Below are 24,794 nucleotides of genomic sequence, written 5' to 3' on the forward strand. Positions count from 1 at the left end.
AATCAAGTCAGTGTTTACATTTACACAGTAGAATTTCTCACCTGTCACCAGCATCTCGTTTCAGACACAGGATAGGGCTGATTGGCCTCGACTGTGGCCCACTGGTCTGCACAATAGATGCTGAGTCATCCTTCATGTGTGTCTGTTCCAGGCAGATAGAGATTTCTCCTAAAAGCGATGAGAAAGGTCTGTGGAGGTAGTGAGTAATGAGGAAGCAGCAAAAGATTAATGGCTCGAACAGTCCCTGTGATTTTAATAATGACTTAGTGAGGGTAAAACTTATGGTGCCAATTATTTTAGCCACCGTGTCTGACAGTTTGTGAGACACAACAGGAGATTGGTCCTTTCAATTTGACCAACACATGTTGGAAAGAATGAGTTTATAAGGTCTTGAATTCCGTTCTGTATAGATGTGCCGACTGCTGCATATTTTACATCGACTTCCTACACATTTTCAAGACAAAGTTACAAATTCCTGTGATTTAACTAAAGTGTGACGCTTCCCATTTGTTTTTCTGTACCATTATTGTTTATTTAATCAGTGTCCTCTTTCCTCAGGGGTTTCCTACTCGTATGTTCAGGGGCAGAACGGAGAAGAGGACTTAGCAGTGGACGTGAAGGTGTACAGCCACAGGTGGAGGAGATGGCTTCCCCCAAGACCTCGTAACATGGACAGTAACAGAGCCAGTCAGGAGCAAGACCAGGAGCCAGAACCAGAGGAGCCTGAAGGCTTTCCGGGCTTGCTGTCTGCCGAGGAAACAGACAACAGCTCCCAGATTGAGGTAATTTGAGCCATGACTCATCTTTGTACTGACTTCCACAATCATTGCTGTTTTGCTCCAGGTTTATATATGCCAGATATGCTGAAACATAACAATAAGGTTACAGACGTAACTTCAATATCTTGTCATTACAAGATACATACTTACATATGACAACTATGATGCTGGTTAAGTATATCCAGGATATTCTCAGGTCATCTGGCTCAACTAACCAAACAACTAACACTGGTTGTGAACTTAGTAAGGTATCCCACATCTTCTGGCACAGGATTTGTGCATGTTCATGTGACCCATCAGCTGGCCATTCACAATCACGTAGCTGGCTGAAAAGCAACACAGCTGCTGCAGACAAAGCAGGTGGCAAAGAAGAAAAAGAATAAATGTCAATGCACAAATGAAGCTGATCACAACTGCTGTCACATAAATATTTATTTTGAGTTTCAGATGATTGCTGTTTCAAATGTAGATTATTGAAAAAAAGCATCTCTTTGGTTGTAAGCAAAACTTAAAAAAAAAAAAAGAGGCAAAGCTTGTACTGTGAAATTTTAAATGTTACTGGAAAATGTAAAAACATGTCCTAAAACTGAAGCATAAAAATCAGAATCAGAAAAATGTTTAATGCCTTAAGTCTTAAAGAAATAAATCTGATACTGTTGAATTAAACCTCTTTTTTTTTTTTATTATTATCATTTTGGCCATTTATTATTGAAAATAAAAACAAAAAAATAAAATACCCAGAGTTTTACCTAAATTCATAGTGGTTTTGTTGTGTTGAATTCAGTTCGACTCACATAATAAACTTTCATATCTTTGGGAAAAACCCTTATAGTATGGGGAAAATGAAACAATGAAGTCTTTAGTTGAGCTTTACCTAAAAATACGCTTTGTTCATCTCCCTAGAGCAATTATAAATCTCCTTAGGAGAGAGGATGTTTGGTAATGAGAAAGAAAATGAGGAAGGCCCTTCAAGGTTTAAAATTTTATATCAAATTAAACTCAACCCTCAGGTGTTCATCTGCCTTCTCTGTGGGAATTGATCCCCTTAAATCTGACCTCAGAGACACCAGAACAGGAAATGAACCCAGACTCCTACTGTCAGAACGGGCTTGTGGACCTGCAGGAGATTAATAGTCATGCTTGACCTGTGTTTGTGTCTATGGAAATGAAAGGCATCACCCTTGTTCCTTGTTGTGGCGCCTTGTCTGGCACACAGCATTGAGGTGTTTAGTCATAATGATGGCGGCAGCCTGGGTTTAGACAGCTCGTTAAGTTTTACCCTGACTTGTAATCATCTCAGCTTCACAGCCTCACGTCTCGCACTGAAGAAGGAAGAACCTTTGATCGTCAGCTGTAAACATTCGTGCGTGTGCCAGTCTACGCACATACATCTTTAAACTTCACACAGTGTATGCAGATAGCCACAAACACACTTGTGCTGCTGGATGAACATATACGCACTGCGTCATATGTCATATCCACAAACAAATATGCTTTTTTTTACATGCTTATAAGTCTTCACTCTAACACAAAACGTTCTTCCTCAGTGTTGTTAATGTGTTGCTGCAGGGTGGAAAAGCAGTCCCCAGTCCAAACAGCTCATCATTCGTCCTGTCATTACACTTCATTTACCCAACAACAGCACTTTGCTGATATATTAAAAGGCAGAAACAGTAAACTATTAGAAAAAATCTCCCACAGACTGGAGCTGAATGGATTAACATTTAGACACAGAAAACACTTTAAGAAAGGAAAGATGTTTCCTTGAATAAAAACCTACCCTTTAACACACAGATCTGTCTATAATCATTCTGGGATGGTTAGCACATAGCGCTGGACAGTTATTCCAAACTGACATCCAGAGCAATAATTGATGTAATCTTGCGCATGTCAATTATTTAAAATGTTTCTAAACTTAGATTTCTCCAAAATAGATGGAAAATATTTATTAAATGACCATATTTGAACTGTGTGTTTACCTTAACTTAAGTGTCTCTTATCATTTAGTGGTAAACAAGACATCCACTGACTTTCTTTGCCTCTCCACCACTCCCAGCACCTGTTCAAGTTGCAATAATCACATTGAGTTCCTGTTTGAATACCAAGGAGACTGAATATGAAACCCTGATCTGCAGCCAGTTGTATTTACAGAACCTAATAGAACAACTTTTCCTCAGTAGACCTTCACAATCTGTGCAGCATTGTGTCAAAATGCAGGAACCTTGAGTTATGATATAACATAAATCACATAGATGACAAAGGCAAACATTAAGTTAACGTTGTTAACATTTACAATCTTAGCTTTCAGAGAACTTAAACACATACACACCCGCACACACACAAGTGGCTGTCAGTCAGATAATCGATTAAATCCCATATCGTATTGCAGTCGCAAGACTGAAGCCAAGACAGACAAATAACTCCTTGACTTCCTGCTGAAATTGTTGTGCAAAATCATTTTCACGCCTGGATGTTCATGTCTACACTGAAACTATGCTCCAACCTGTCTGGGTAACTTCACCAGTGTCAGTGATGTCAGCTTGGCAGTAACAGCACAGAGTCTATCAGCGATGTGGGGATGGGAAGGAGGTTGACTTTCCATTTAGCTGCTGCTTGTTTAATCAGATTTGATGTGGTTCACAATTAGGGTTTGGTTTGTGTTGCTGAGTTGTTATTGGATATCTGCAACTTAACAGGTCTGGAGGCTCAGCTGGGGAAACTACTCTATAAAGAGACTCAACAAAGTAGACTGTTGCTGTGCTCCCCCAGCATGTGTTTTATGCATTAATCTGTTTGTTTAGTGTCTCAGTTTGTTGAAACAGTCCCAGAGGATAGTGAGTTTGGAAAGAGATGGTTTCCTCAGTGTGTTTAGTGCTTTACACACTCGTACAGCTTCCACAACTTAGAAGTGGGAACTACATGAAGTCATGTGTTGAAATTTCAGCATATAGGTTTTTCTCTCTTGCTGTCGAGGGAGTGAGCCTTTGTGTGTGTCACGCTGCTTTTAATCTTGTGCTCTTTTTGTGTATTTCTTTATCTATAATCAATTTGACATTAAAATTCATGAGATCTAGTCTGCAAACACAAATAAGTGTATTTTAAATAACACATTGGATGCTGTGATTCACCTCAGGTTGCTTACTAAATTTATTTTTATCAGTTTTGAAACAGTGCCCATGATTATGTATTCAAATGGTCCTTTTTGTCAAAAAATTTTAAGCACAATTTGTCTTTACGGGAATATTTTATTCTCTCTTCAGTTTTGAATCAGTTGTACTTTGTAGACTGAACATCTTTACAAAGTAATAAAACCACCAGATGTGATGTTTAAAGCTAAACGACCAATAATGCTGAAGAAACACTGAATAAACTTGAGAAAAAACTCAAAGCAACATTTGCTTGTTATTAATCGTTGAGTCGTGCAGCGAGGGTTACAGCCACATGGTGCAGGATCAGCCTGAGTAAAAAAACTGTAAAAATATTTTTGCTTTTTAAAAAAATTGTCATCATGAAACTATAAAATGCTATTTTTTATTTTGTGTAGTTTATATGTGAAAAATGATTTTTGGACATTTATGGATGCAACTGACATCAGTCCTCGAAAGTAAACTCATCAACCAGACAACATACTCTCAGCTCACAAATGTTGAAAAATTCCTCCACCTTTAACCCGACATGTGCTTTTGTTCTTATAAACTGAATAATATTGACTTTGTATACAGTTCCTTGCTCTTCAGATGTAATAAATTATGTGTTATTAAACTGAAATAAGAGATTATGCCCATCTTCTGGATTCATTTGACTTAATTATTTAGCTTTTTTTGACTGTTAATTTTCTCATTTTGGTATTTTATTTAAATAAAAAGACTCAAGCATTTATATCCATGACAGCTTTTCTGGTTTCTGCTTCACTTTTAAGAGTAATTTATAATATTCTGGTGTAGCACGGAGCAGTAAGTTGATGTTTCACCACCAGGCTGGTGTGGGTAGCAGTAGATGGAGTGCAGTAAGGACTAATGGATGACAGGCATTATCAGCTGAAAAAGAGCTAGACGTGAGTGATGGCGACATTAAAAGGCATTTTTCAAACAGGACTGTGTGATATCACTGTACTGAATGGGTTTGTGTCATAAGAAAGAACAAACATTTTAATCCCTGCCTGACAATTTTTTCTTTATTCAAAGCTCTTTTTTTTTTAAGATGGATTGAGGATGACTTTTTTTTATATTGAGCTTTTCCCTTTATGTTCTTAAAAGAAAACACCTCCACATCTAATGAAACAGACAGTTTTAAGAAGGCTTTGTGACATTTTTATTGAACTAAAACTACTGGAAAATCTCATTAGAATGAAGCTTTAAATTTCTTTTTTCATGGTCTCCCCTGTGTTATAGAGCCATATAGAGTGAAGATATGCCGACAGTATTCAGATCTCAGTATAATGCAATATTGATGTCATGTGCATCTCAAGCAAAAGCTTCAGACAAAAATGGGAGGGAATCTTGAATGGTTTTGTGCCCTGAACGTTTTTTGATTTATATATTTTCAAAACAAGACACATAGCTTGGTCTGTTTTTCAGCAGCAATTTCTGTTTTCTCCTCCATCTAGTTGCAGTATTTTAGTTCATGAAGGTCAGGTGAAGTACTGCAGTGGACTGGAAGCGGTTCAGTCTCCCTTTGAGCTGTTTAGTGCAGCAATTTCACCTCTACAGCATCTGTGCAATCAACTGGCGCTTATAACCTCTAAACTGTGCATCTGTGCAATAATAAATATTTCTGATGTGCTTTTACAAGACAGTATGCATTTACAATGTAGATCAAAATATGCATACTATATAGTAATATATAAGACAGTTTTTGTGTTTTTATAAATAAGATTTCAATCAATCTAAAATACACATTTGTGAACTATGTATTTTTGTTTTATTTAATTTTCAATAAAGTAGCTGAAATGTGAAACAGTACACCGCAGAAATATATTTAAGCTGGTAGTTATACTGTATTCTCTAAATACTCTAAACCAGGGGTGTCAAACTCCAGTCCTCGAGGGCCGGTATCCAGCAGGTCTTTGTTGTTTTCCTCTACCAGCACATCTGACTCAAATCAAATGGATCCAGCATCTTCTTGTCAACCTGCATGTTAATTTCAGTCAGGTGTGTTGGAGCATGGAGACAACAAAAACTGGACTTAGAGGACTGGAGTTTGACACCTGCGCTCTAAACATTATTGATATTGCATTAAGTGGTGCTTTCAAACATATTTTAAACACTTCCTATGCAGAAATCGCCATTGAAATGTTGTATTATCTGTAAATCAGTGTTTAATCCAGACTTTCTCTAACTATAAGGAGCTGAAGATGTACAGCATATAGATCTGCTCCCTCGAGCTTCCAATACCTACAGTGCCGCTGGAAGGTTTTCAGACTCTTATCAAGTTTACCTCACTTTCTTATTTTCGGATGATACTGAAATGGATAATTTCACTCTTTACATTAAAATTCTGGATCCTTAATTTCAAAATACAGCCCTAAGGTCTGCCAGTGGCCATTGAGGTGTCAATTCTTCTTCACTGTCCAGCCTGGCTTGCTTAAGTTCAATGGACCAAATGAAGTAGCCACACATGTCTATGTAAAGTTTAACAATGGTAATTGTTAGTGAGGCTGTGTTGAAAGAACTGTCTGTCGACTATCAAAGCAAGATTGCTTCAAGAAAAAGATCTTTAGAAGGACATAAAAAAAAATTTGTTTTAAAGAGTCTTAAAGCACAGCAGCCTCTGTTATTCTAAAAGGTTAAGATGGGAGAAGCTTTTCTTTCTTTTCTACCAAACTCAGTGACGAGGGGTTTTATTGAGATTTGTTGTCAACAAAATAGTTATTAAAATCAATTCAATCCAGAGTCCCTTTGTGGAGATGGAAGAATCTTACAGGATTCTTAAACCATCATTGCAGCACTCTACCAATCAGGATTTTATGACTGAGTGATCAGATAGAAAGCATGTCCTACTGAGAGGCAGGTGACAGCCAGCTGGGATTTTGTTTAAGGTCACCCCGGTGACTCGCAGACCAAGAAGAAAAACAGCCGAACTAATTGTCCACTTTTCCAACCAACATGTACTAAGGAAACCATCCATTGTGCATGACCTCATTGGTATCATTAAATCATACATGATAATGGCAGAATGATGCTGTGGGGATGTGTTTCTATAGTGAAGAAGACGGGGATTAGCAGAGTAGAGGTGGAAAATGGATGCACAGTTTTGAGCTAAAGTCCTTTGTGTGTTTAGGATTTAGCTGGAGTAAAGGTTTACTTTTCAGCAGGAAAATGAACCAAAACATAGTTCCAGGAAAACATTAGGGAGGCTTCTGGAAGCCTCTGTCTTGGAGTGGCCCAGCCAGACTTTGTACAAGTTTTAACAGTTTCTGCCAGAAAAAAGGAGAGCGACTTCCAAAGAAAAGGTGTGTCCAGTTTGAAGGGTAATATTCAAGAACTCGAGGCTGCCGTTAGGTGCATTTCTTGGGAGATCTACAATAGGTGTAATGGAGCTCTCCCAAAAAGATAGCAAACATTCAAGGAGTATTTTATCTGCATTAAAAAGATAACTCTGAGCATAGCTGAGCATAGTTCAATCAAATTACAGTATAAATGAAGAGTCTGAATACTCAAAATATTGCAATATTGGAATATGTTATCCTTAAATCCTCCACAAAAGATCTCCAAAACTTATTTTATCAAATGAAAGGATTCCATGCAGGATGAGTTTAAAATTAGTGCTGAGCAACCATTTAGAATATTTAATTGTGATTGATTGCCTGGAATTTTGCAATTAATTACATTGTTGTAAAATATCCCTTTCCATTTCCCAGCAGATGTACATTTCTATCCTCACCTGTGGTTTATAAGTTGTGGGTAAGGACTGAAAGAATGAGATCACGAATACAAACATCTGAAATTAGTTTCCTCTGCGGGGTAACTGGGCTCTCCCTTAGAAATAGGGTGAGAAGCTCAGTCATGTGGGAGGGACTCAATGCTTCTCTGAATCAGGAGGAGCTAGATGAGGTGGCTCTTGCATCCGGTTAGGATGCCTCCTGGATGCTTCCCATGCTTCCCGAGCACGTCCCACTGGCAGGAGACCTCGGGGAAGACGGACAGACTGGATGTACGGCTCACAGATCAGGGTCCCCCAGGACAAGCTGGAACTAGTGGCCGAGCAGAGGGAAGTCTGCACTCCTCTGCCTGATCAGCGGCCTCCACGATCCGACCCCGGATAAGCAACAAGAAAATAGATGAATCTACCTGACCCTATTTAAAATAAATAACAATTTAGCATTCCGAAGACAACTTCTATAGAAAAAAAAACTTATTACTTAAATGATGTGAAATACAAACATATAACTGTTTTTATAAAGATGGCTTTTTATATACATGAATTAAATGACATAAAACTATTTCAAATCAAGTCAATGCTTTTGCAAAGTTATGGCCAAGCATCCTTCTTTCTGTTTGTTTTAATCTGGAAAAGCATTCACAGCTTCATGGCCACCGACACCCAGCTGGGCAAAGGCACCCTGCCCACCTTCCCCTTCACCCCTGGGGGAAGTCCTGCCAGCTGGCACCTCTCATCTCCAAGAACTCTATATTACTTCAATCCTTCTCTTTGAGACCAAATCATCCTGTGCTGATTAGCAGAAAACCTCACAGCCATCCTCACAGTCTGCTCTTTATACAAGGGTCCTTGTTTTGTATTCTGGAAGTAATGTACTGAATAAGGCTGCCTGCAGGGGCCTTATTTCCTGACATGATTTGTCTGCACTGAAAGCTGCAATGAAAGGCTTCTGGCAATGTTTGTTTAAATCTACAAATTATCAGTAGTAAGACCACCTACATGACCGAGCTGCTTTTGGAATTTTGATGTTTATCAGTCTCACAAACTTTAATGTTATCTCTCTTCATCATAATAATTCAGACTGAGTATGGAGTCAAGGTATTACACATTAAATCTCTGAAGCCTGAATCTGTGAAGCAAAATGAACTGAAAAGAAAACAATTGAGCTTTAATTATGTTTGTCTTGTGACTGAAGCGCAGTAGCAATGAATGCTACCGCACATATATCAAAGTACACAAACAGCTGCGTGAGTTCCTATGAGCTCACAGTCAGTACGCCTCCCTGCCTTCTCATCCAGAAAAAAAAACAAAGAAACTTTAAGAGTGTTTTGGATTAAAAAAAAACAAAACAAAAAAAACCACACATCTGTAAGGGATCATAAACCCAGAGGAAAAAATATATCAAAAGCATTCAGCCTAATTCTGTTCAGGAAACAATAAAAGCTGACAGGCCTCTCCCACATGCTTATAAAAAGTATATGAAGGTTTTTATTTACAGCAGCTCTGACTTTGCAGCCTGGCTCAGACTGTTAAGGGTGGAGAATGTTGATTGGCTTTCTTTAACTAAAACGCTTCTGGATTAAGATAGATTAAATGTAATGTTTGTTCTGGTTTAGCTTCAATGGAAAGAACAGAAAATAGACACATTAAAATAAAAACAAAAATATGAATATGTCGTATTTTGATTGAGAAGCTCATTTGTTCTGCAGCAGAAATGCACATATTTCATGATGGTGACTTTGTGGCATATTTTTAATGATAGTAGTATGAAAACTAACAGGAAACATTTTCTTTTGTCTTTCTTTAGGAGGACATGGATCACAACTACTACACATCAAAAACATACGGTCCATCAGATCCCATGAGCAGGGACTTATGGGTAAATTTTGAGCAGATGGATAAGGACAAAGTGAAGATCCATGGGATTTTGTCCAACACACACAGGCAAGCAGCGGTAAGTCAACAATAGCAGGACAGAAACTCCACTCCATTTTAAAGGTTCTAGGTGGTTTGGATTTGTGGCTTTAAAACAAGCTTGATTCAATAGAAAACAATTAGATGTGTAATTGTTTTTGAATTTAAATTGTTGACATATGTAAATTTGTAGGCGTACGATGTAATTTAAACTTATTTACATGGAAATGACATCTTCATAAAACCCACATTTTCCAATGAGCTCCGTAACACAGCTTCCATCTAAATGCTAGATGTGAAGGAACACAATTATACAGACCTGCGCAAATGTCTTAAGCCAAGGTCTTATTTCTTTATTAAAAACAATAACAAAAGTTTGAAAGTCAGTATTTGCTTTGAGGCCCTTTATTCTTCAGCACAGTCTAAATCCTCTTCGACAAGCTTTCTTGCGTTTCCTTTTTGATAGTCTTCAGGAATAGTTCGCCAGGCTTCTTGAAGCGTATTTCAAAGCTCTTCTTTGGGTGTTTTCTTCTTTTTGTTCCATTCTTTCAAGATGATCCCACTCTGACTCAATAATGTTGAGGTCTGGGCTTTGGGGAGGACTCCTCCCTCCTTAAGACCTGCTGCCACTAATTTTCAGTTCAGTTCTCGTATCATTTGGAATATCTCAGTTTTTCTATCTATTTCCCTTCTTTAAAAAGTGACAAGTTGATAGTCACGCTTCTATAGAGGCCATTTCCCATGAACTGGATCAGCTGGAAAGATAAGTCAGATAAGTTTCTGTAGTCTTATTTTTGGTCTTTGCTGGATTCTTTTCTCTGGGGAATTGTTAATCTACTCTCCCATTCCTCTCAAAAATTGGTAAATACACCCTATATGCTAAAAAAAAAAACATTTTAGTGAATAGTTCTTTGCGAATGCAATTTTTTGTCTGATAAACGGGTTTTTTGGCATTTTTCACAAAAATAACCATAGAAATGTAACCAAATGAGTGAAAGAGCAACCGACGCCCAAAGGTAAAACAAAAAAGACCTCCAAAAAGCCAGGAAAACTATTACTGGTACTTAACATGACTGTAGGAGATTACAGCAAGTCTAGCTCCTTGAAAGAAAAGAAGAAGAATAAGGGGTGGCACAAATCATAATGAAATTATTTAGCTTTTATGGGATAAGTCCGAATCGTTGCTAAAGAAAACATATTTTCCCTTTTTCCTGTTGCATGTGGAAACTCTTCCCCAACTTCCAAATGAATTTTTGTAACAGGAAAAGGAAATGAAGTCTTTGACACCAGAGTAATATGACTAAAAGGGCTGCAGAGCTTTTGCTTCCTTTTGTTTCATTATGAACATAAGGATATTAAAAAAAAACGTGTATTTATCATGCTGCTTAAAATCCTCTCTGCAGTGTGAGAGCTCCCTTCCCTCCATGTCAGCGCAGGCAGGTGATCCATGTGAGTTGCATACTTATGAAGCAGCAGCAGACCAGAGAGGGAGAGCAGCATGGCAGCTTAAAAACAGAAAGTACCCAGGGTGAACAAAAGCGGCCGAGGAGACAGAATAGTCCCACACTGCACCTCCACTTTCAGTCTGGTGATGATGGATTGAACCGTGCTATGTGAAGCGAGCATTTTCATCTGTGTTTTAACAATTTGTCCAAGAAACTAAGCTTTTCTTCCAAACAGTATACACAGGCGGGAGGTTGCGTTTTGACTTAATCTGAAAAATCAATAAGTAAGTTTCGTAATTTATCGGTCAGCCAAGCAATTTGGAGTTGAAAGGACACGTGGAAATCTTAGCTGATTTATTCAGAGGGGGAACATCTGATCTGTGGCACTGCAGCATTATGAACGAAACAGTTCAAGTCCTGAAAAAACTGCATAAACACTCAAACGCTTGCGCTTGCCCAGCTACGCTGCCTGTCAGTGTTTTGGCCCCGAAACCAAACACAATTGGCTGATAAGGTCATAAAACAAAACACGGCCACAACGGTCGACTCCATTGCAGGATGTCTGCAGAGAAGTTAAGCTCTAGATTGGGTGCGCGGTCTGTGAGATTCAGGGTGGTTTGCCACAGGATTCCTAATGTAGAACCACGTAGCTATGTGTTTACTGTGGATTGTCAATCTCCATAACATCTTCTGGCGATGATTTGCAGTGTATTCTGTGTTTGGATAAAATAACGACCACGTAAGCCATGAAATTCGCTGATACATGTGAAATATTGTTAGATTTATATTTGTGCCCAATTCTGCTACAGACAGAGAAAATATGTTATTATAATATTAGAAAAATGTTTTATAATACTTAAAAGCCATTTGTCTATTACTTATTTATTTATTCAGTGTTTTGGGGTTTTTTTTTTTTTCAAAAAACACTGATGAATATGAATAAAAGGAACCTAAAGAAAAACTTTCCATTAATTGTGTGATTTTTTTTAAAGGCTATTTAAAGGTTTTCGGCCCATTTTCTGTTTTATTATGTCGTAAACAATATAAAAAAATGATAAAGATAAGCTTTAAACGGAACATTTTTACATGCAAAAAAACATGAAAAATTGTTTGAAGTGACATTCTGTGTTTTTCCTTAGCAATGATACCCAGTGTGTGGTAGTAACTCATGGGTCACATTTGTATCCATCGTGCACATTTTATCTCTGATCTTTATCATCTGGGATTTTAAGAAGAGAAGAGCCTCTTCTCAGGCTTTTCGCTTTCCTTCATCTTCGTGACTGGGTCTATCTGTCTGTTTTTCCCCTTACAGAGAGTAAATTTGTCCTTCGATTTCCCTTTTTATGGACATCTCCTGCGTGAAATCACAGTGGCGACTGGTGGTAAGTTGGACTCTGCTCTTTCAGTAGTACTCATTGGTGTTTTTGTTGGACATACCATATGTGCTTGGCATATTAGACTGTACACAGACAGTTTTATTGCTGTGGGCTTTGGGAGGGAATGTGGGGAGATTTGTAAAAATGAGTCTGGAGTTAAGAGGCATGTAGGAAACATTGTGTCTGCACCTACATGTGTGTGTGTGTGTGTGTGTGTGTGTGTGTGTGTGTGTGTGTGTGTGTGTGTGTGTGTGTGTGTGTGTGTGTGTGTGTGTGTGTGTGTGTGTGTGTGTGTGTGTGAATGTTTCTTTACCGGTCAGAGTGACAGCTGTGCAGAGACTTCAACCATGATTTCTAAAAAGGACAAAAAATTTAGTTATTTCTTCAGATGTTGCCATTGGGACGCTGAATGAGATTCTTTCGGGTTGAAAAGCATCGTCTAGCACAAACCACTACAAAACCACTAACAACCTTCTGCCAGCCAAGCAGTCGACTTGATATGAGACCGTTTACAGCTCTCACCTCTGCAGGGTAGTCTGCTAGACCGAGAGTAAAAAAAAAAATAAACAAACCACTCCCAGGAATTCATGCCAGGCTTAACTGGGATAAAAACCAGACCAGTGGTTGTGGACTGGAAACTGGAGTTGGTCTTCCAAGTGGCACCCTAATAGATGGGGATGGGGGGGGGGGGGGGGGGGGGGGGGGGGGTATCAGAAGATGTGTGGGCGAGGCACGTGACATATCAGACGTGTTCATCAGAGTGTGCAAAACAATTTTCCACTTGAGTCTTGATGGTGAAACCACAAACACCCCAACCAGCAATTATCACATCAAAGACTGAAGCCTTATTCCAACCTAACTATTTCAGAAATGCTTTGCTACATTTCACTGCAATTGGTTTAATAAAGAAAAGATAAGTTCCGTCTTATATCATCATTATCATCACCGCCTTTTTTTCCATCCTGATCCTCGATCACTGGGCTTTAGAGAGGTTTTGGATGACAGCGAGGAGGACTGGACAGGCTTAAGCTATACTAGTACAGAGGCGATAACAGGAATTTGCATACGTCCAGACATAGATGGAGGAATAGCAGTGAGGAGGAGGAGGATGAGGAGGAAGCTATCTTTCTCTCTCATGCCTCAGGAGCTTTGTCTCTAACACTCCTCATATCCCATTACCAGTCAGCTCATCCTTTCAGTATACCCTCCATCCATCCTTTCATTTCTGTCAGCAAGTCAGCTTTTTTCTGTAAATATTTCCTTTTAAGACAAAATGACTCCTTAAAAAAGTCGGACAAAGCAGCAGAAGAATCACATCTACCTCCAACATAGGTTGGTTTGGTTTGAACACCTGCGGTCCAAGTCGTCTTTTATGGTTCCATCTTATACAACCTTTAGATGTACAAGACCACAGCCTGCAGAGATGAGGAAGAACACCATTAAAACAAGTTTTAACAGTTTATTCCTTCTTAATTATTAAAAAGAGAAGCATGCTTAATTGTCTTTAAAGCTGTATATTAAGTAGCATGTTGACAATCATTTAACCCTCTGGGAACCAAGGGTATTTTAGAGAAATAAACCTTGCCTGACTTTTTTTTTGTTTAAATGCTAATAAACACCACCTTTCAATGCCCCATAATGTCCTATACCTTTTTTATTATTATTATTATTATTATTATTATTATTATTATTATTATTATTATTATTATTTTGAATTGAAATATCATAAACTGCTATGTAAATGAGGCTCTTTTGCTTGAAATAAAGAGTATTATAATTTTGAAACATGACTAAAGGTACTGAAGGGGACTGAAGCGCCGCAGCTTTCCAAAATCACTGTCAGCTGCACAAACTGTATAGTTTACCAAGTTATACATCTGTTACGATGGCGTTGTGTCGTTTATGTTGAAATAAACTACTTGAGTAATGCAAATGTTTGTTTGAGCAATTACACATGGAATGCGTGCGTAAAAGCTGTTGTTTTCATCATTTATCGGCCTTGTAAATACAGAAGGCAGCTATCCGACTGCTAACGACACCGATGCATAGTGATTGATACTGTTTGGAGACGTTTCCTGAGGCATCATCGGCTCTGATTGGACAAACACGTGTCATGCACCAAAGACAAAGGCTCTGATTGGAACACCTATTTTGACACAACACTGTATCACTTATGAATGGGCTACCGTCTGAAAGCCCGGAGTCTCCCGATTAAGAGGGGAAAAAAGTAAGTTTCTATCTTTTATGGTTCGACAGCTATGCTCAATTAAACACACATGGTCTCTGGCATCGCCGACGATGCCGGCCTCCCCCATTGTTAATAAAAGACTATAGTCTTATTTGAGATAAAATAAGAGTGTAATTTACAGAATGCAGCTTTGTAAGTTGATTCAAACATAACTCGTTCCCGTCACACCGACTTTAAACGTCTAAATAAAGGAAATAGGAATGCAGCATCTTAAAGGCTTCTGCAAAATGACTTGTAACTAAATGGAAAATGTCAATGCAGAAAGAAGTGGTTCATATAGTCACTGCAGCATGTTGCTGCCATCTGACAGGCAAAACAAGAGTCTTGTTCATATTGAAAAGTGCATGTGAAAGTCCGTGCGATGATGTCTGCTCTGACCACTGCCAGCTGTGCAGACAGTTATCCAGCTGCTGTGTGTTTAACTGGTGCAGCTGTCAGTCTTTACAGGCAGAATGCGGATTTACAGTGAACGCATGAACAATCACGTTTTATAGATGTTTTCCCAATGATCTGTGAGAACACAGCACAGTCACCTAAATCAAATGTTGGCATTTTGAGGTTTTCCAAGCCTTGTTTACAAAAAAAAAGCTCAATGTTACTGAATTAAGAGCCAAAACCCACTCTAGCCAGGTAACTCCTCATGATCTGATCATTTGCCAGGAACATGCGAGATTTAAAAAGCTACACTTTTGAACGAAACCATGATTTAAAAAAAAAAAAAAAAAAAAACTCAAACCAAATAGTTTGTGTCCAGACCTTGCCAAGCACTGAGAAGCATAAAGGTAAAACAGCAACGCTTGTGCTTGGTATAATGAATTCCACATGGCTAAAATGACAGCCTGCTTAACTCTGTCCTAAAGCTTTAAGAGTTCCTTTTCTACATTCATCACACTGGACATAGTACAGAGTAAAAACCTGGATTCCAAGTCAAAACTGTGTTAGAAAACTGTTGTTTTTAAGGCAGGCAGGAGGAAAAGGTCATGTGACCTTTGCGATCACCACCACCCCTCCAACCTCTAAATTTTGGTTTGAACATTAAGTTTTACTGCTTAGTTGCTTGTAATTGGCAACTTTGACTTGTTTTGCTCTTTTCACTTGGAAATCCCGAGTTTGCCGCCTGATTGGAACATGTTGGACTTTGGGTTTTCACCAGCACTTATCTTCTCAGATGTTTATAAACATCTAACCCTAACCCTAATTAGATAAATCTAATTAAACCCTAATTAGATAAATCTAATTAGGGTTTAAATTTTTGACTATTGTAAGTATACTGTTACATTTCATTTCAACCATTTGTTAAAAAAAAGTTTATTCTTATTATTGTTGTCCACAGGAAAAGAAAACTTTTTAGTGTGTTTGTGTCACCTAAAATGATGCTCCATCGCCCGCTTTCTCAACAAATGTCTCTGTTCTTATTATCATTAAAGTAATATGATTGTGAAAAATGAGCACTTTATGTTCTGTGACTTGAAGCTGTAATGGAGTTACTATATTGTGGTCTTTCATAGTCAACATTAAGATGAAAAAAACAGGATTTTTTTTTAGATTGAAACCTCACAGCTTTGCCATTTAAAGACAGAAGACTAAACAGAATATGAGTGTGCGTGCTGATCCTGTCCCGGCTCCTCTTGGCTCAAAACAGCTGTGATAAACAGAAAATATCTTGTAAATTAAACACAGCTCGCCTCACAAGAACAAAGAGCCTGTCTAAACATGATGTCCAATAAAATGAAGCTTTAGTCTAGGGGGACAGATTGTTTCCACCTCTGTTTTTCTTGGACATATACAGTCCAGCACTTTTTGAAGGCAGCACACATAAACACAGCTTGTTAAATAAAGAAATATCCGACTCCATCCCACCGTTTTCTTCCTATGCCTCAGACTCCTCTCCATTATTCATGTCTCTTCTGTCCTCTATCTGTTGCGCTCTCAGTTTCCCTCCGCCTCTGTCCATTCTCCTTCTGCTGCAAGGGACAACTATAATGAATGAATAGCCTTTCTATTGAGTGCCCTGCAGCTCTCACCTCTTTAGTGTATTGAGGGGCTGTCTGATTTTCTGTAGACTGTCAAATAAGTGGGATTGTGTTTTCTAGAAGGCTGATTGTGGAAAACACAGGGAGCACCAGTAAAACCCTTCCATGTTTCCAGGCAGATGTGTGTTTGGTTGAAGGGATTTCTTAGATTTTCAGATGTTGAAAGTGAAGCCTAGACAAAGACAGGGAGACATGGCTCAGTTGAAGATTGGGTAAATATAAGGTGGAATGTGTCCTGACTGATTTGAGGTCAGACAAAAGTGAGACAGAGTGAATTGCTTCACCATTATATCAATGTTTCCCTTTATTTAGACATGTAGACACAACAATTCAGCTCTTTTTACATTTATGTACCGCAATTTACCATCAAAGTGCTTCTGTTTAGTTTGCTGTGTTTAACTTGACACTTGTTTGAGTCAATATTAACACATTACTGTCTTGTCTGGCCTCTGTGAGGCTCAGCTTTAATACACTTCTTCTAAATCTGTCTTTGCTGCTGATACTCCCTGCAGGGTTTGCTTGTCTTTTAAGCATGCGGAAAGTAATGCTTTCTGTAAAGACAGGCTGCAGTTCAGCTGGCTATTTAATTACATGTATGGACTTTTTACTACTACTACTCTCCAGTGCAAAACAGCGTCAGCATGAGATGGAAGCTTGTCTGTCTGTTCACATCAGTCACACCCACCCACACAGAATTGGAACGTGCAAGCATGGGGCGGGCTGCTCAGGTGTTAGAATGGTTGTTTTTCAATGTGAAGATCAGTGGTTTGATCCTCCTCTCCACATGTCAGATGGTCTCTCTGCTAAACTCCATTCATCAGTTAATGTTACATGAACTTTCTTTTAAGTAATGGTGAAATTGGGATCTTTGCTAATGTGTTGCTGATGTAGGCCATCATAAAGCTATCAAGTCAGAGCCTGTGGAGCTGACGCAACCTGCTGAACAAATGCTGACTGGCTAGAAGTTTACTCAAGTTAAGCTCAACTCTGGTGAAAGGATAAAGTGGTGGAAATATTGGCCATACAACTTTACTTTCTCCTAAAAAGCTATTGAGCAAAAAACCAACCACAGAAAACCCAAATCTATGATTCAAGCTGTTCCATTTTTGCTAATTGTGGAAAGCTGAAACAACTTGGCATGTGTTTGTGAAAGCTGTTGGGAAGCACTGCAGTGACAGGTTGCAGCCCTAATGAATCAATTTATTTACACCAAAGCATTGTCAGGGTTGCCTAACTTATGTAGAGTCTGCATGATTTGTTTCTGATTTCAGAGATTCCCAAAAAATCCTGAACAGAAAACTAATATATAAACCTACTATCAGAATCTTCTTTACCTTGACTTTAAAGTTCTTATACGGATAAAACTGAAAAAAAAAGGCCAGTCCTGTGTTAAGTCGTGCAGATTCACACACTATCAGGTGAAATATTCACATGACTAAATCAAGTACCGTAAATTTTGGGCAACAGATCGCAACCTGAATGTAAGCTGCACCTTCACCGAGAGTGCAGCAGCTCTATTTTCTTCTTCAGCAGCCACATCGATCATCTTTTAACTGGAAGGTTGCATCATATGCATTTCTTTGTGTGTTTCCCATGATGAGGGTGTGTGTGCATGAACGACAAAATGGCTTGTTAGCCGGGAAATATCTGTATATTAGATGCATCATTTTTTAAAACGCAGGATTCAAATAGTGTGAAAAAAGTAGTAGCTTACATCGTGAAAATGACGGTAATATCTTTCTTCTCTGCTCCTGTTTTTGTGTGCAGACAGTGCTCTATATTGAGACAATAGTGAGTGGAAAGGTCTTTGGGGAAGATTGATTCTCCTCTCAGTATGTTCTGTCTGTAGCCTATCAGTGATAGATGTGCTTTTATTGCCCACCCACCATATGAAAAAAACATAGTAACACAAAATAAGGTTTATAGTTAGAAATTGCTCTGAAGGCATGCTTGATATTTTTTTTTGTCTTTTATTGGTAGAGTTTGCAGTATAATGTAACTTAGATGACTCACTATAAAATATACTGACTTTTACTACCTTTAGATCATCCCAAACATGTATAAATTTATCCCATTTCACACTTTTCTCTTTTTTTTTCAATAAAACTTCATTTCAAGGCAAGATCATCCATTTTTTTTCTACCTATTCAGATTAAGAATAAACGTATTTTCCTTGAATAAATCTTATAATAGCGGCGGGCTTGTTAAACTTTTCTGTCAGCAGGGAAATTAAAAAGCTGTTTGATTCTGTTATCATCTTTATGCAAAGACTGTTGCTCTTGTGATGGATTGTGTGCATTTTTACCCTTTTCATGGAGTCCATTAATAACCATGTTTACAGGCTGCAGTGTGCGTGTTGCCTGAGCACATCCCTCTCTGGAGCGATCTGTCTGTGCCTCATTGAAGTGCATAAATTGGAAAAGTTAACTAAATCCCTTTTTGATGTCATGGTGTCTTCATTAACATACAGTAAATGATTGATGGTGACAAAGGGGTGGGGGGGGGGTTTATTGCACCAACGGAGCACATGTAGTCTTTGAGCCAAAAGACACAACTGCTCATTCAGCATATTTATCCTTAAAAGCGCCTCTGATTTTCTTTTCTTTTTCACACAAATTACAGAGGTGCTAATTAATTACTTTTATCTTTTTTTGTGCTCTTTCAGGGTTCATTTATACAGGTGACGTTGTCCACCGGATGCTCACAGCCACACAATACATCGCTCCTCTGATGGCCAACTTTGACCCGAGTGTCTCCAGAAACTCTACTGTCATCTACTTTGACAACGGTAAGGCCACTCATATCTTATATTACAGACACAGAGGATGCTGACATCCCCACAGGAAACAAATATGGAACTTTATGTGATTAAATAACACACAATGCAGACTGGCAGTCCTTCAGTTTGAGAAAAAAATGAGCCAATATGCAAAATATGAGGAGTTTAATAAAAATAAATAAAAATGTGCTCGCCAGAGGTAGCCTGACTGCCATTAGGTACTGAGATGAGATCCTCAGACCCCTTGTGGGACCATATGCTGGTGCAGTTGACCCTGGGTTCCTCTTAATGCAAGACAATGCTAGACCTCATGTGGCTGGAGTGTGTCAGCAGTTCCTGCAACATGAAAGCATTGATGTCATGGACTGGCCCGCCCGTTCCCCAGACCTGAATCCAATTGAGCACATCTGGGACATCATGTCTCGCTCCATCCACCAACGCCAAGTTGCACCACAGACTGTCCAGGAGTTAGCAGATGCTTTAGTCAAGGTGTGGGAGGAAATCCCTCAGGAGAACATCCGCCGCCCCATCAGGAGCATGCCCAGGCATTGTAGGGAGGTCATACAGGCACGTGGAGGTCACACACACTACTGAGCTTCATTTTGACTTGTTTAAAGGACATTACACCAAAGTTGGATCATCCTGTAGTGTGTTTTTCCACTTTCATTTTGGGTATAACTCCAAATCCAGACCTCCATGGGTTGATACATTTGTTGTTTATTGATAATTTTTGTTTTTTATTTATTCAGATCTACAACGTGTTACTTTAGTGTTTCCTTTATTTTTTTTGAGCAGTGTACACACACACACACACACACACACATATATATATATATATATATATATATACATATATATTGTCCTTTTTAAATGTAATTTCTTTATTATCAAGTACTTTAAATGAAAGCCTCCCTGAACTTTTAAAGCCATCAAGCTCCACTTATTCACATGAATCTAAACCACTCTCCGAACTTTCTTTCCCCATCTGCTCTGAGTGGAATCCATCATTTCCGTCATTGCTGTCTCATTCTCTGCAGCAGAGTTGACAGACTGACAGTGCGACCTTCCGCTGTGGAGCTCATCAAACTTCAACCAAACTGGCAGTCAATCAATTCTGAGCCGACCTGCTCCTCAACTTACTGTCCGCCAGTCAGCGTCCTGCCAATACGGCACAAAAGCTGCACACTCCGCTGTGCCGCAGAGAAAGCTCCATTAAAAGTGAAAAACAACAAGTTTGATGAGGCGTTCACAGTAGAAATGTGTTGTTTGTTCTTCACAAATAAGTGTGTGAAACTTCACAGAGACAGTGTGAAACTTTGTTCCTGGCTGCTGAAAAAGCATTCACTTGTTTTTTGTCCCTTCGTACCTGCTAAATAGAGAGCATATGTGACTGGTGAAGATGTGAATATCATGTCTGCATTATTCAGTTATTAATTTAACCCTCAGCTGTCAGTTGAAATTTCTTTTCTCTGTTGAGTAAAACAGAAATCATAACAGTCCATTTATATTTACAAAACATGAGAAACATGCAAAACCATGCAAGAACAAATTTGGAGTAATGCTGATATAAAATAGCTTTTTGTCAGAGTGGCACATCCAGATATGACAGCTTGGCTAAATAATAGCTGTAAAATATTAAATGCTGTAATATATAATGGCAGTCTTCTGTTATACATGCTGACTTGCTGTCAGAGCCCCTTTACACTTTCTACATGAATCAGGCAGCTGTCAAATCTGAAAACATCAGTATTACCATCATTGAAATATGATAAATGAAATGTTTGCGGTGACATGAAATCCACCGGAAATCTAGCCAGAAGTTGAAATGATGTAAATGCATCCATCCAGCCTCAATCAAGTCTTCCAGCTGGAACTACATTGTTGTGATTTTGAGGTTTTTTTATCAACATAATTGCAGGCAGATGATGCACTGAATACGCACCATTCATCTGACCTTTATGTGGACATAATTTACTGAGTGACATCCAGAAAAGAAAACACTTTTCACGCTTGTGTTTTTCTCTTCCAGTTTATTCTTAGAAAAACTGGATTATACAGGCTGACTGAACTCTTTCAGTTCAGAAATAAACACAGACTTGCACATAGAATAGAAAAACAAAGTTTAATTAGTTGTTAATTGGCAAGTTATTCTTATTAATTCTCCACTTGCAGTCATTTTTATGTAATTTTTTTTTATTTAATTTTTTAATGGCATAGCCTTTTACTGTGGTATTTATTTATTTATCAACTTATTCTTGGGTTTATTTGTTTGTTTGCTTTTTTTTTTCCCCCAGAGATGATTTTTTTTTCCTTTTACATAATAAGGCAGAAGACAGATTCAAAGTCGCAAAGCAGAACTAGGAAGGAACATGACTTGAGATGAGACAATAAGCTCGATAATATGATGTCATGGATCGAACAAATTTCAAACACCAAACCATATGTCAACAGTCAACAATCTGAATGAAAAATTAGTTTCTAAACACCCTTGAAACTTTTAATTGAAATTACAAGCAAGTGTCCTGATCTAATTGGGATTATATTTGTTTATTTCAAGTTCACACTGCACATAAAGCTTGTAGGTGGAAATAGTAACAAGGCCAGTGTGTACCCCCCCTCCCCTTCCCACCCCTCTGTATTTTTAGCCAGGAAGCCCCAGATAACATGGCAGCTTTCCCTCCTGAACTCAATGCATTTTAAGCAGATTTATATTAAGTGTAGCTCCTGCTGACTGCGTGTTTGTGTGCCATAAGCTAAGAGTAATGTAGGCCCCTGATATTCATCGCTTTTCTCCTTTTCTGCTCTCCCCATGTGCTTTGTCTTTTAGACCTTATCATTGCTGTCATGAAGTTGTGAAAATATGAGACCTTTAGACATGAGACATCTGTGTCCAGACCAAAACATAACATTTAATTTATTGTTGTGGCTCCTGCACAACTAGCGGCCCCCTGCTCTTGCTGCTGTCAGCCGAGAATCTAAATCTCATCTTTGCTTTGGATGGAAGCGCTCTGACCGTGTGACGGAAAAATTGATCGGCTGTGTTAACAAACCTTTATTGCCCTGGCGACTAGCCAAATGACTTACTCTGGGGGTGGCTGGGCTTTCACATCAATAGGTTCTCCACAGTCCACAGTAAATCAAAGTAGTGTTAAAGGTAATGCAAGGCGTACTTTCTGGAGGGCAGAGCTGAAGGCCATGTGAGTGATTTATTCCTTGATTTGTCTATTCCTACACAAACTAGTAACCAGGATCAGTAAAACCATCATGATGGAGACACAGTTTAGACTGGAAACATAAACTTTTTTACATAATTTTTATTTTGATAAAATGCTATAAAATCAGTCTTAAAAAAAAAATTGCAGAAAAAAATCACTTTGATTTGCTAAAATTTAAAGAACGTTTATACAGCTACTTCAGAAAAAGCACCAATAAATTAAATGTCAAAGGCGTTAACAGATAACTGTACATCAATTACCTGATTAAATGACACTGAATAAACTAGAATTGGTTGTTCATGCTGAGTTTTAAGACTTTAGAAACATCCGTTGTTTCTTCAGTTAAACTGATCTGAATTAGATTTGTTTTGTGCTAAAAACTCGCCAGATTTTCAAACGACAGCACATTTCTGCATTGAGTTTCAACGTCTTATTTGGATTATATTGCAAAAGTTAAACACTTCTGTGACTTGATTTCCAATTCCTTAACACTCGGATGGTGACTGCTTTCTTTTGTTGTGGCCGGACACATCCAATCCCTGAAGTACTGAAAAAAAAAAAAAAAAAAAAAAAAAAATTGTCTAGTCACTTTTGGCTTTTTCATTTGGCAGAATCTTGTGCGGTGTGAAAAACGCTCACAGCGGGGAAAATTGCCTAAGCTATGTAATCCATCACAGTAAGAGTCTCTCTCTGATTTGGTTTTGTCCAAAGCTTTAGTTTTATTGATCCTTTATCCTTCTCCAGTGAAGTGTTTTCATATCAGCTTCAGCGTCAGTCACCTCACACCCACATAGGAAAATGATGGCTGCCAGGAAATAATGCCTCAGAAACAAATCCTTGTTCCACTCCTGTCTTCATATCCTTTGCCTTGTCAGAGACTCATTTTGCAGTATTTTGTTACTGTTTTCTCTTTTACGACTCTCAATAACTCAAAACAAGTTTTCATTATGGTTCTGTCTTGTTCAGGCACCGCGCTGGTGGTGCAGTGGGACCACGTCCACTTGCAGGACAACTACAACCTGGGAAGCTTCACCTTCCAGGCTACGCTGCACAACACAGGCAGGATTGTCTTTGCATACAAAGAGGTGAAGACTCATTTTCCACAGATTTCTCTGCTTTTTGTTTTCCACCCACCTGATCTCCCATTTCTTCTCTTTCTGATTCCATTTGTCACAACTCGCCGCAACGACTTCCTTTTAGCCAAAGAGCAGTTTTACAATGTTGATCTAGGTTTATAAGGTCCCCCCACCCCCCCCCTTCCCACTTCTCTGTATTTTTAGCCTGGAAGCTCCAGATAACATGGCAGCTTTTTGGTTATGGTTTCCAGTGTCAGAACAAAACATGAATAAGAAGCTGGTGGTCTTTTGCACGACATGTCTGGAAAACACTCCCATACACTCTCTGTTATGCAAAATAATAACTTACATTTGGTCCATTTGTGTATATTTTGCAATACACTATAACTGCACTGTAATCTTTACAGTCCTTAGAGTAATTTATATTTCCATCTTTATTTTTATTTCTTCTTTAGCTCTTTGATTAATCTCTTTAATATTTTCTTAATGTGCTCTTGTTGCTCTGCTTGTCTTTCATTTGTAATTAAGCTCTTTGTTTCACCTCATACAAATATAGCCCACAGAAAAACTTACCAAAGACCTTCACTATCTTCAGAAACAAGACGGACACACTTTCAATATCACTGCACACAGCATCAAAAATAAAACACAAATCACTCTACACTTCCCAAATCACACGGCTTACGCAATCTGTTGCCTGCCTGTTGCTGCCACTTAACACTTTTTGCAATGCTTTAGTCCTTTTTTTTAACATTTAGCGCAAGCCTACATTCACATGTTTTCAATTTAGCTATTAGCTTTCACAGAATGGTGACAGTAGCATGACTCACGGTGAGTTTCTTTTTAGATCCTGAAGAAAATATCACCAAGTAGCATCTTATTTTTATTTAATTTTTAATGGTTTGGTTTTTTAAATCATTTGCCTTGTTATAATGCTACAACATTTAGTAACTCTATGTCACAGAAGTATTAGTTTATTTCCAAGTTGCACATAAAAAAAACAGCTTTATTGAAGGGAGAGAAATACTCGGGTTATAAAATATATCCAAC

At 38.4% G+C, this 24,794-nt stretch overlaps 1 protein-coding gene across 1 annotated transcript in view; it reads left to right on the plus strand.

Annotated features, from left to right (window-relative positions):
* plxdc2b (plexin domain containing 2b) overlaps positions 1–24,794 on the plus strand; it is a 91,874-nt gene that overhangs the window by 38,926 nt on the left and 28,154 nt on the right. Inside the window, exons 2-6 of the mRNA XM_079259524.1 lie at positions 559–782; positions 9,466–9,612; positions 12,330–12,399; positions 19,340–19,462; positions 23,635–23,753. Of these exons, the coding sequence (XP_079115650.1) occupies positions 559–782; positions 9,466–9,612; positions 12,330–12,399; positions 19,340–19,462; positions 23,635–23,753 (683 nt within the window). The remainder of the gene's footprint in view (positions 1–558; positions 783–9,465; positions 9,613–12,329; positions 12,400–19,339; positions 19,463–23,634; positions 23,754–24,794) is intronic.

This window comes from Telmatherina bonti (genome assembly GCF_933228915.1).
Source record: "Telmatherina bonti genome assembly, chromosome: 20".
Lineage (NCBI taxonomy): Eukaryota > Metazoa > Chordata > Actinopteri > Atheriniformes > Telmatherinidae > Telmatherina > Telmatherina bonti.